The 12655-nt window shown below is 47.3% G+C and overlaps 2 protein-coding genes across 3 annotated transcripts in view; both read right to left on the bottom strand.

The window, feature by feature from the left end:
* Positions 1 to 1254: 1254 nt before the first annotated feature.
* On the bottom strand, positions 1255 to 2687 carry LOC121846988 (uncharacterized serine-rich protein C215.13-like). Its single transcript, XM_042326245.1, has 3 exons — positions 2552 to 2687; positions 1867 to 2282; positions 1255 to 1603 (listed from the first exon to the last, which is right to left on the bottom strand). Exons 1-3 carry the CDS (start codon positions 2681 to 2683, stop codon positions 1255 to 1257), a joined length of 897 nt encoding a protein of 298 aa, XP_042182179.1. The 5' UTR covers positions 2684 to 2687.
* The window catches only part of LOC112255794 (ribosomal protein S6 kinase alpha-5-like), a 49294-nt gene continuing 39273 nt past the window's right edge, over positions 2635 to 12655 (bottom strand). Inside the window, exons 12-17 of one of the 2 annotated variants that reach the window (XM_042325254.1) lie at positions 12062 to 12155; positions 9795 to 9965; positions 9364 to 9555; positions 4603 to 4762; positions 3280 to 3341; positions 2635 to 2718 (exon numbers count right to left, since the gene is read on the bottom strand). In XM_042325254.1, the coding sequence (XP_042181188.1) occupies positions 3301 to 3341; positions 4603 to 4762; positions 9364 to 9555; positions 9795 to 9965; positions 12062 to 12155 (658 nt within the window). In that variant the 3' untranslated portion in view covers positions 2635 to 2718; positions 3280 to 3300. Of the gene's footprint in view, positions 2719 to 3205; positions 3342 to 4602; positions 4763 to 9363; positions 9556 to 9794; positions 9966 to 12061; positions 12156 to 12655 lie in introns of those variants that run through there. The other variant, XM_042325253.1, reaches the window with a different exon arrangement.

Here is a 12655-nt window from a genome sequence, read left to right as displayed (position 1 = left end):
ATGACATCATTTTCTGGAAATTTCCAAGCTGTTTAAAGGCACAGTCAACTTAGTGTATGTAAACTTCTGACCCACTGGAATTCTGATACAGTGAAATAATCTGTCTGTAAACAATTGTTAGAAAAATGACTTGTGTCATGCACAAAGTAGATGTTCTAACCAACTTACCAAAACTATAGTTTGTTAACAAAAAATTTGTGGAGTGGTTGAAAAACTAGTTTTTATGACTCCAACCTAAGTGTACGTAAACTTCCGACTTCAACTGTATCTATCATAAACAGTTGTGAACCATTAATAAGTTAACATAAAAACAAATCATAAATAATTTCAGTCTGCATTATTGTCATATATAAATACCGCAAAATATATGCTCCACTAGAAGTATGCTCCAACAACAGGTTCCTCCCAATGTGATAAGCTGCAGTATTTGTGGCTTAAAGTAAAATGTCTTTACTAATGCAATACACCACAGTGTAAACAAAAGCAAACAATCAGGACTATGACCTACCTTCCAGACAAACAGGAAGACATGACTGAAACAGAGGTGTGGTTGTAGAGGGGTCTCTCCGCTGTCTGGCTCTGGATATGTAGGGCAGTCCTTTTCATTTACTGTGTGTCTATTGCTAGTGATGATTGAGAGGTGGGTCCTGTTCCTGCTGCATGCTCAGCCTGGAGGCGTGTAGGTACTTGTGGTCCATGCATGTGGCTGATTGTGAACAATTGACTGGGAGCTGCCATGGAGGGAGAGAGAGAGATCTACATGCTGTCCATCTGAGTCAGTCTCTTTCTCGCTCAGTCTCCCTCTCTCTCAGTCTCTCACTCTCAGTCTCTCACTCTCAGTCTCTCACTCTCAGTCTCTCACTCTCAGTCTCTCACTCTCAGTCTCTCACTCTCAGTCTCTCACTCTCAGTCTCTCACTCTCAGTCTCTCACTCTCAGTCTCTCACTCTCAGTCTCTCACTCTCAGTCTCTCACTCTCAGTCTCTCACTCTCAGTCTCTCACTCTCAGTCTCTCAGTCTCTCAGTCGCAGTCTCTCAGTCTCTCTCAGTCTCAGTCTCTCAGTCTCTCTCTCTCAGTCTCTCACTCTCAGTCTCTCACTCTCAGTCTCTCACTCTCAGTCTCTCACTCTCAGTCTCTCACTCTCAGTCTCTCACTCTCAGTCTCAGTCTCTCACTCTCTCTCTCACTCTCAGTCTCTCTCTCTCAGTCTCTCTCAGTCTCTCTCTCTCAGTCTCTCTCTCTCAGTTTCTCTCTCTCAGTCTGAGAAGTAGAAGGCTGGAGGCGGCGAGCGTTCCGGGGCGGGGTCGTTGTCTGAGCCCATGGAGAGGGGTGTGGTGACAGGGGTGGTGGTGGAGCTGATGGAAGGTTGGGGTGGAGGGTCGGCGATACCGTCTCCCCCAGTCTTCTCCTGGTGGGACAGGGTGGAGGATGAGTGGGTGTCCTGGTGGGACAGGGTGGAGGATGAGTGGGTGTCCTGGTGGGACAGGGTGGAGGATGAGTGGGTGTCCTGGTGGGACAGGGTGGAGGAGGAGTGTGTCCTGGTGGGACAGGGTGGAGGAGGAGTGGGTGTCCTGGTGGGACAGGGTGGAGGAGGAGTGGGTGTCCTGGTGGGACAGGGTGGAGGAGGAGTGGGTGTCCTGGTGGGACAGGGTGGAGGAGGAGTGGGTGTCCTGGTGGGACAGGGTGGAGGAGTGGGTGTCCTGGTGGGACAGGGTGGAGGAGTGGGTGTCCTGGTGGGACAGGGTGGAGGAGAAGGGTGTCCTGGTGGGACAGGGTGGAGGAGGAGTGGGTGTCCTGGTGGGACAGGGTGGAGGAGTGGGTGTCCTGGTGGGACAGGGTGGAGGAGTGGGTGTCCTGGTGGGACAGGGTGGAGGAGTGGGTGTCCTGGTGGGACAGGGTGGAGGAGAAGAGGGTGTCCTGGTGGGACAGGGAGGAGGAGAAGAGGGTGTCCTGGTGGGACAGGGAGGAGGAGGAGAAGAGGATGTCCTGGTGAGACTGGGAGAAGGAAAAGGAGGAGTGGGTGTTGTGGTGAGACAAGCTGGAGGAGGAGGAGGAAGAGGTGGAGAATGATGAGCGGGTGTCCTGGTGCGACTGGGATGAGGAGGAGGAGGAGCGGGTGTCCGGGTGGGACTGGGAGGAGGAGGAGGAGGAGCGGGTGCTCTCTCCAGAGCTGCTCCTGGTCTCTGTGCTGGTGCTGGTCTTCTTCAACTTCCTCCTCTTGGCCAGCGGGGCCTTGTCCACCGTCTGCAGACGGAAACCCTCCCGTGTACACTTGTTGAACGCCTAGAGAAGCAGAGCACAACAAACACATTCACATGAATAACAGTAACCTACAACACAATAAACATTCACTAAAAATAGAGTAAAAATACTGAAATAAAAACATGTTTGGATCTTTACACACCCACACCATCCCCTTTGGAAGAGCTGATGAGAACAACTGAATAGGGGATATTTGATATTCTCAAACTCTTCCTGCAGCATCCTCTAATGCAAACCTGGCCCTCCCTCTCACCATGCCACGCTCTCATGAATGAATGAATAAAGCTCACATTGAAGGTAGCCTTGACGTAGGTGTGTACAGACACGGTGGTGGAAGAACCCAGGATGTCAGGTGTCATCAGAGGGTTGGAGGAGAGCTGGCTGTCGTCTTGGAGCCAGGTGTTGTACCTCAGACCACACATCTTGATCCGCTTGTCAGGGTCCACAGTCAGGAGCTCTATAGGTACCACACAAACGTTGTAGATTAGAAACACAATTAGTCACCTCAACCCCAGTTCTAACTAACCTGATTCGGCTTATCAACCAGTTAATTATAACAATCAGGTGTGCTAGATCAGGGTTAGAATGAAAACCTACAGGACAGTAGCTCTCCAGGAACAGGGTTGGAGAGCCTTGGAGCAGACAGAACCTGTGACATGACAGACAGAACCTGTGGTGAACATGACAGACAGAACCTGTGGTGAACACTGAGCAGCATCACCTGCACAAAAGAAGATCCACAACTCCTACCAGAAAACACCAAATCAAAACTAATACATCAACTCAATCAATAATGCTGTCATTCAAAACTTTCACCAAACTAGGGGTGAAACACAAGAAAAACAAACGTTTAACTGGCCGGACATGCAGAATAATTATTTGAGTTATTCAGTAAGTTGAACCATTGAAGCAAGGTGCAACCTTCACCTCGTAGCAAAGCATGCCTGAAGTTCATATCAAATGCCCTGATCAGGGTCAACTCGAATTGAAAGGGTAGGAAGCATGACTTTTTACTCACCAATGTAACAACACAGTGTGGTCAAAGACTTAGTAACTTATTTGATGTCACAATCTGGTTACCTAGAAGTACAAACATAGTTATGTTTTTGGGTTATTACATATTTATTTACTTATTTCTGGATATCTTTGAAACTACCCACAATGCGCTACTTCTCAATGTCATATGGATGATCTGTGCTACCGAGTTCGTATGCTAACTCGGTAGCTTGCTGAAGCTGGCTAACGTTAGCAGTTAGCCATGCTAGCATGTAATTACATACTGGACAAAGTGTTGGCGGTGGCAAACTACAATCCACCAATCACAGGAAGTGTGACGTAAACAAGACACAGATGGGGCACGTGCGGCCATACAGCATTTCTTCCCGTGGGCTTAAAACGAAAGAGAAAATCATACCTGCTCTAATTGTGTAGTACCTCGTCTGTTGTCCTTTTTGTTTTGTCAACTTTTCAGCATGTTCTCTGTTTAAGTAGGCTACGGGAGTTATGTAACTTTTTCCACCTTGGCTTAGTGCTAGCGCGCTAGCTGACGGACATCTGGAATCAATCTATTTGGGATTTTCCCTTCACCATCGGCCGGTGAAGCGCCCGCCTCCCCCTGGCTTTGGTAGCTAATCCAGCCTGCAAGCTTTTATCATCGGATGGGCCCCAGCCATCAACCTGTAAGACTGCTCTAATATTATTTGATTACTGGTTAGATGGCGTTATGCATTTCCAAAACTTTGGTTTACTTTAACGTAGCTGTAAGTTAGGTGTTGATAGCAACTAGTTGTCTCATGTAGTGCTAATGTAACATTAGCAGGCTAGTAGGGCTAACGTTTGCAGGCTAGTAAGGGCTAGAAACCTTGAAAGTTAATTTGTAAAAATAACTTCATAAAGTATTTCCTTGTAAGTTGGCTGAAATTGTAATTGAAATCAGTAGTCATGCAAACAATTTGGTTAAGGCTGAAGTTATACATTTGAAGTTATTTCTGTTGTTTACTTGATAGGGAACAGGCTGGCTTGCCTCCATATTAAATCACCTCATTCTCTGACATGACTTCATCATTCTTCTTCATTTTGATCGCTTTTAAGTAATAACTCGATAAATAGAGAAGCGAGGAGTAACTTTGCATTGAGACTTATCAATAGCTTCCACTTTAATAAATAGCTTCTCCTTTAATAAATAGCTTCCACTTTAATAAATAGCTTCCACTTTAATAAATAGCTTCTCCTTTTCAATTTCTCAATTATTGAATTGGAATTTCAGTTAGTTCCTAAATTGACCGACTTCAATTCGAATTGACCCCAACCCTGCCCCTGATGTTCCATTTCCCAGGCTCACCTTGTATGAGGTCTTTGGCCTGCTGTGAGACACTGCGCCAAGCCTCTCCCTCGAAAGAGAAGTCTCCCTGTTTAATCTTCTTCATGATCTCTTCAGCACTGGTGCGGGCCAGACTCTTCCCCTGACACTGGAACGGCACCTGACCCGACAGCATGGTGTACTGAAATATAATAATAATAAATATATGATCCAATATAACAATAAATATTATGTTCCGTAATCCTACATGTAGCCTATATGTCGATATTGTGTATACTATGGTATGCATTTTCTCCATGCATGTGTACACATCTTTAAACCGTTAGCTTAGTAAATAATGTACCAGGTGTACTCTCACCTGATCTAAGCCTGATTGAGGTTGGCCTGGTTTCTAATTCCTCATTAAGCAAACAACATTTTTCCATTGCCTGTTTGTCTCTGTGGCTCTGTGACATGTGTGCGTGTCCGCTCCTCGGCTCACTATGCTTCCAGGGTACTCTGCCGTACAGAGCCTGGCCTGTCAGGAAGCATCACATCACGGCTCTGTACACACACTCAGCCCAGCCAGCACACTACTATACTGTACCCCCAGGGGGCGACGCAAATAGAGAAGAGAAAAGAGAGAGAGGCTGCACACTCGAGGCCAAGCAGAGAAATTGCTCTTCCTCCCTTCCCCCTCTCTTCCTCAAGCTCAGTCTGATTAATAAAAACAACATCTGCTGAGGGATGGGGCTAGAGAAATGAAACCCGTCTCAAATTCATAGACAGCACTTTAAATGTAACGAAAGACAGTCCATGACATCCCAGAGATTATTTATCCATCTTTAGATGCTACACATTGTTTACATTAAGAAAACCTCATGTTTTGGGTTCTGATAAAAATCGACAATTTAAATGAGCATTGAAAAGCTTCCCAAAAGGCAGACTGAGGCCTAGGCCATTAACCCACTCCACTCTGAGTAGGCCTGCAGCTGGAGTGCTGCTCGTAGTGCTTCATTTACTGATGAATATTAAAGGGTTTCAGTACAGAACAGAGCACAGCAAAACAGAGTAGAGCAGAACAGAGCACAGCAGAACAGAGCACAGCAGAACAGAACAGAGCACAGCAGAACAGAGCACAGCAGAACAGAACAGAGCACAGCAGAACAGAGCACAGCAGAACAGAGCAGAGCAGAACAGAGCAGAGCAGAACAGAGCACAGCAGAACAGAGCAGAGCACAGCAGAACAGAGCACAGCAGAACAGAGCACAGCAGAACAGAACAGAGCACAGCAGAACAGAGCACAGCAGAACAGAGCACAGCAGAACAGAGCACAGCAGAACAGAGCAGAGCAGAACAGAGCACAGCAGAGCAGAGCAGAACAGAGCAGAGCAGAACAGAGCAGAACAGAGCACAGCAGAACAGAGCACAGCAGAACAGAGCACAGCAGAACAGAACAGAGCACAGCAGAACAGAGCAGAGCACAGCAGAACAGAGCAGAGCACAGCAGAACAGAGCACAGCAGAACAGAGCAGAGCACAGCAGAACAGAGCAGAGCAGAACAGAGCAGAGCACAGCAGAACAGAGCACAGCAGAACAGAGCAGAGCACAGCAGAACAGAGCACAGCAGAACAGAGCAGAGCACAGCAGAACAGAGCACAGCAGAACAGAGCACAGCAGAACAGAGCACAGCAGAACAGAGCACAGCAGAACAGAGCACAGCAGAACAGAGCACAGCAGAACAGAACAGAGCACAGCAGAACAGAACAGAGCACAGCAGAACAGAGCAGAGCAGAACAGAGCACAGCAGAACAGAGCACAGCAGAACAGAACAGAGCACAGCAGAACAGAGCACAGCAGAACAGAGCACAGCAGAACAGAGCACAGCAGAACAGAGCACAGCAGAACAGAACAGAGCAGAACAGAGCACAGCAGAACAGAGCACAGCAGAACAGAGCACAGCAGAACAGAGCACAGCACAGCAGAACAGAACAGAGCAGAACAGAGCACAGCAGAACAGAACAGAGCACAGCAGAACAGAACAGAGCAGAACAGAGCACAGCAGAACAGAGCACAGCAGAACAGAGCACAGCAGAGCAGAACAGAGCAGAACAGAACAGAGCACAGCAGAACAGAACAGAGCACAGCACAACAGAGCACAGCAGAACAGAGCACAGCAGAACAGAGCACAGCAGAACAGAACAGAGCAGAACAGAGCACAGCAGAACAGAACAGAGCAGAACAGAGCAGAACAGAGCACAGCAGAACAGAGCAGAACAGAGCACAGCAGAACAGAACAGAGCAGAACAGAACAGAGCACAGCAGAACAGAGCACAGCAGAACAGAGCACAGCAGAACAGAGCACAGCAGAACAGAGCACAGCAGAACAGAACAGAGCACAGCAGAACAGAGCACAGCACAGCAGAACAGAGCACAGCAGAACAGAACAGAGTAGAGCAGAGCACCACAGGATAAGAGCATGGTAACTGTACTGAATAAGAGAGATGGATATCAGACAGGCCCTAACCACATAACACAATACCACAGCATGCAGAGGACACCAGAACAGCTACACATGTGAATGGCCACAGGTAACACAGAATGTTGACTCACAACTGCTGAATCAAGCTGGAATTTCTGTAGCTGTATCGACGCGTCAATGAAATGCCAGATCTAGGAGAAGTGCAGCTAATAGGTATAAAGCAGGAGTGTCGAGCTCATTTTGACCACGGGCTGCATTCAGTCTTCACCTAGCTCCAGCAGCCGCACTTAAAATTCGTTAGATTTTCTTGCTATCAAAATGTGCAAAACACAGACCAATTTTCGATGCTCCCTGACTGTCTAGCTTTCATTTTGGTGTTTTTTAGCGAGCTGGAAAGTGAAGAGACTGTATAAAATGTAAGTCCATTATTTCTACAGTTTCAATTTGGTTGTAGTATTTGAAATATAGATTGAGGTAGTTTTCTCCCCCAATACATTTTTTGATAAAAAATGTATTTATTTATATTTTACTCAAACCACCTGCGGCCCGGATTAAATAAGCTTGAGTTTGTGTGAAACTCGGTTCCCTTGGTTCCCCAACCTCCTTCTCAAAACGCATTGGAGGAGAAGTTCTGAGGGAAGGACCTTCTCCTTCAATGCATTTGAAGGGTATACAGTGGGGAGAACAAGTATTTGATAACCTGCAAAATTGTCAGTGTTTCCTACTTACAAAGCATGTAGATGTCTGTAATTTTTATCATAGGTACACTTCAACTGTGAGAGACGGAATCTAAAACAAAAATCCAGAAAATCCCATTGTATGATTTTTAAGTAATTAATTTGCATTTTATTGCATGACATAAGTATTTGATCACCTACCAACCAGTAAGAATTCCGGCTCTCACAGACCTGTTAGTTTTTCTTTAAGAAGCCCTCCTGTTCTCCACTCATTACCTGTATTAACTGCACCTGTTTGAACTCGTTACCTGTATAAAAGACACCTGTCCACACACTCAATCAAACAGACTCCAACCTCTCCACAATGGCCAAGACCAGAGAGCCGTGTAAGGACATCATGGTTCAATTGTAGACCTGCACAAGGCTGGGGTGGGCTACAGGACAATAGGCTAGCAGCTTGGTGAGAAGGGAACAACTGTTGGCGCAATTATAAGAAAATTGAAGAAGTTCAAGATGACGGTCAACCACCCTCTGTCTGGGGCTCCATGCAAGATCTCACCTCGCGGGGCATCAATGATCATGAGGAAGGTAAGGGATCAGCCCAGAACTACACGGCAGGACCTGGTCAATGACTTGAAGAGAGCTGGGACCACAGTCTCAAAGAAAACTATTAGTAACACACTACGCCGTCATGGATTAAAATCCTGCAGCGCACGCAAGGCCCCCCTGCTCAAGCCAGCGCATGTCCAGGCCCGTCTGAAGTTTGCCAATGACCATCTGGATGATCCAGAGGAGGAATGGGAGAAGGATATTTGGTCTGATGAGACAAAAAATAGAGCTTTTTGGTCTAAACTCCACTCGCCATGTTTGGAGGAAGAAGAAGGATGAATAGAACCCCAAGGAACACCATCCCAACTGTGAAGCATGGAGGTGGAAACATCATTCTTTGGAGATGTTTTTCTGCAAAGGGGCCAGGAGACTGCGCCGTATTGAGGGGAGGATGGATGGGGCCATGTATCTCGAGATCTTGGCCAATAGCCTCCTTCCCTCAGTAAGAGCATTGAAGATGGGTCGTGGCTGGGTCTTCCAGCATGACAACGACCTGAAACACACAGCCAGTGCAACTAAGGAGTCGCTCCGTAAGAAGCATCTCAAGGTCCTGGAGTGGCCTAGCCAGTCTCCAGACCTGAACCCAATAGAAAATCTTTGGAGGGAGCTGAAAGTCCGTATTGCCCAGCGACAGCCCCGAAACCTGAAGGATCTGGAGAAGGTCTGTATGGAGGAGTGGGCCAAAATCCCTGCTGCAGTGTGTGCAAACCTGGTCAAGAACTACAGGAAACGTATGATCTCTGTAATTGCAAACAAAGGTTTCTGTACCAAATATTAAGTTCTGCTTTTCTGATGTATCAAATACTTATGTGATCCAATAAAATGCAAATTAATTACTTAAAAATCATACAATGTGATTTTCTGGATTTTTGTTTTAGAATGTGTCCCTCACAGTTGAAGTGTACCTATGATAAAAATGACAGACCTCTACATGCTTTGTAAGTAGGAAAACCTGCAAAATCGGCAGTGTATCAAATACTTGTTCTCCCCACTGTATGTATTCACTCCTCTGTACCCCCTCGGACCTCCACTCACCAGGATGACCCCCAGGCTCCAGAGGTCACATGACTCGTCGTAGCCGTCGTATTTGAGGATCTCCGGCGCGGCGTAGGCCAGGGTGAAACACGGTGTCTTCAGCAGCTGGTTGTCTGGAGGCTTCAGCCGGGCGAACCCAAAGTCTATGATCTTTATCTCAGCGTTCTCACTCTCATCTGTGAACAGCAGGTTCTGAAAAATGGGTTGCAAGAGAGAAACATGTTTGTGTTATTTCTACTCTGTCTAAATGTATCACTGACATTTAGTAATGGCACATAGGTGGCATTTTCTAGCCTTGTGACGGGGAAGGATGAGAAGCAACACTTCTGAGATGTCAGTTTCAGATCCACTTGCCCAAGTATTTGGTACTGTAATTTTATGTATTGATCACACACACACACAAACACACACACACACAGCTTCAATAGTACCTCTGGTTTGAGGTCTCTGTGTACCACTCCTACATCGTGCATGTGGCTGACGGCGGACACCAGTCTCCTCATGATGCGGCTGGCCTCAGTCTCACTGAAGTGCTGCTTCCTCCGGATCCTCTCCAACAGCTCTCCACCACGCAGCAGCTCCAACACCAGGTACGTATGCAGCTAGAGAGAGACAGAAAGATGGACAGAGTTACTCCTAGTGTCTCCAGAGAGAAGCATTACAGTGTACAGTACAATATAATGAGTCATGTTTACTATGTATTAATAGTTAATATATCCATGGAAATATTCCTATAGATTTTGTAATTATATGTAATCATTTTGTAATTATATTAGATTTGTAATGAAATCATATGCTTTACTGAGTTAATATGATCCGTCCTGCTCAGAGTGCTCTGAGCCAAGGATGTAGTTATACAATAGCTGAAATAGTTTCGGAAATTCTAACAGTAGAAACCCTGAATCCACATTTACACATTCCTAACAACAATCCAGCTCTTACAGTGACTGAGAGATGAGGAACAGAGGGGTGGGGAGCGGGCGAGGGGGGTGGGGAGCGGGCGAGGGGGTGGGGAGCGGAGGGGGTGGGGTGGGGAGCGGGCGGGTGGGTGGGTGAAGTGCAGGGTGGAAAATCTTGATGCAGATTGGGAGGGGGGTTGAAAGGCGCAGCGAGGGGGCTTTGCTTTGATCTAGGTCAAAGCCCTCACTCTGCCTGCATCCCAAATGGCACCAGATTCCCTTTTATAGTGTACTTCTTTTGCACAGGGCCCATAGGGCTCTGGTCTAAAGTAGTGCACTATAAAGGGAATAGGGTGCCATTTGAGTCGCAACCCTCTCTGAGGTACCAGTACAGTAACAATCCAGCAGAGCTCATCAGAGCTAGTGGTGCTCCTAGGCCTGAAGTGCCCCAGCTAATGAACCCCAGAAATATCAACCACACACAGAGACATGAAAACACACACACACACTTGTTTGACCCAATTTGGAGCAAGTAGGTTTTTTTTGTTCACTAAACTCAAGGCCCACATACAGAAATATGTTCCATGTGGGTTTGATGAATCTATACCTATAGTGGATGTACCTATATATGGTTCAGGAGCTGTACTGTACTGAGACAAATACAACCTGAACTATGAGGGGGATAGTATCGTCTTTATTATAGGACAATGGGAAGGAGAGAACAGAGGGAGAATGTCCCGGAAGGAGAGAACAGAGGGAGAATGTCCCGGGAGGAGAGAACAGAAGGAGAATGTCCCAGAAGGAGAGAACAGAGGGAGAATGTCCAGGAAGGAGAGAACAGAGGGAGAATGTTCCGGAAGGAGAGAACAGAGGGAGAATGTTCCGGAAGGAGAGAACAGAGGGAGAATGTCCCAGGAGGAGAGAACAGAGGGAGAATGTCCCAGGAGGAGAGAACAGAGGGAGAATGTCCCAGAAGGAGAGAACAGAGGGAGAATGTCCAGGAAGGAGAGAACAGAGGGAGAATGTTCCGGAAGGAGAGAACAGAGGGAGAATGTTCCGGAAGGAGAGAACAGAGGGAGAATGTTCCGGAAGGAGAGAACAGAGGGAGAATGTTCCGGAAGGAGAGAACAGAGGGAGAATGTTCCGGAAGGAGAGAACAGAGGGAGAATGTTCCGGAAGGAGAGAACAGAGGGAGAATGTTCCGGAAGGAGAGAACAGAGGGAGAATGTCCCGGGAGGAGAGGACAGAGGGAGAATGTCCCGGGAGGAGAGAACAGAGGGATAATGTCCCAGGAGGAGAGAACAGAGGGAGAATGTCCCAGGAGGAGAGAACAGAGGGAGAATGTCCCAGGAGGAGAGAACAGAGGGAGAATGTCCCAGGAGGAGAGAACAGAGGGAGAATGTCCCAGGAGGAGAGAACAGAGGGAGAATGTCCCAGGAGGAGAGAACAGAGGGAGAATGTCCCAGGAGGAGAAAACAGAGGGAGAATGTCCCAGGAGGAGAGAACAGAGGGAGAATGTCCCAGAGGAATCTAGTTTCCACATTATTCTGCTCTGTTCTATCAGTGACTTAATTAGGCTGCCTGTCTGACGTTAGTCTTGTCTCCATCACTGGCTCCGTCAGATAGCGACTATTTCTGAAGATGGGCTTTTACTGGCAATGCTTGGGATACCAGGTCTCTCTTGTAAAATAGATTTTAGCACAATGAGAAGAACCTGTATAAATAAAAGTGAAATTAAAATGTGGTTGCTTTGCTTACTTCAGCTGAATCCAATAAATATTGAGGTGAAAAATCCTTACCTGGTCATGGTAAATCTCGTGAGTCTTGATGATGTTGGGGTGGCCGTCGCAGAGCTTCAGAGCTGTGATCTCTTTCTGTGTCTGAGCCTCCATCCTAGAGGGGAGAGACAGGACACAGAGTCATCCCTGAATAGAAAGGAGCCTTCATCCTAGAGGGGGGAGACAGGACACAGAGTCATCCCTGAACAGAAAGGAGCCTTCATCCTAGAGGGGGGAGACAGGACACAGAGTCATCCCTGAACAGAAAGGAGCCTTCATCCTAGAGGGGGGAGACAGGACACAGTCATCCCTGAACAGAAAGGAGCCTCCATCCTAGAGGGGGGAGACAGGACAGAGTCATCCCTGAACAGAAAGGACCCTTCATCCTAGAGGGGAGAGACAGGACACAGAGTCATCCCTGAACAGAAAGGAGCCTTCATCCTAGAGGGGGGAGACAGGACACAGAGTCATCCCTGAACAGAAAGGAGCCTTTATCCTAGAGGGGAGAGACAGGACACATGGTGACAGAGAGTGTCATCAGTCTCCCAAGTGGCGCTGTGGTCTAAAGCACAGCATCACACAGCATCTTTACTTGGCTCATCATGCTCTAGCGGC

The sequence above is a fragment of the Oncorhynchus tshawytscha genome, linkage group LG08, assembly GCF_018296145.1.
Source record: "Oncorhynchus tshawytscha isolate Ot180627B linkage group LG08, Otsh_v2.0, whole genome shotgun sequence".
Lineage (NCBI taxonomy): Eukaryota > Metazoa > Chordata > Actinopteri > Salmoniformes > Salmonidae > Oncorhynchus > Oncorhynchus tshawytscha.
Note: the sequence above shows the minus strand (reverse complement) of the source record. Positions and strands in the feature narration are given on the sequence as shown.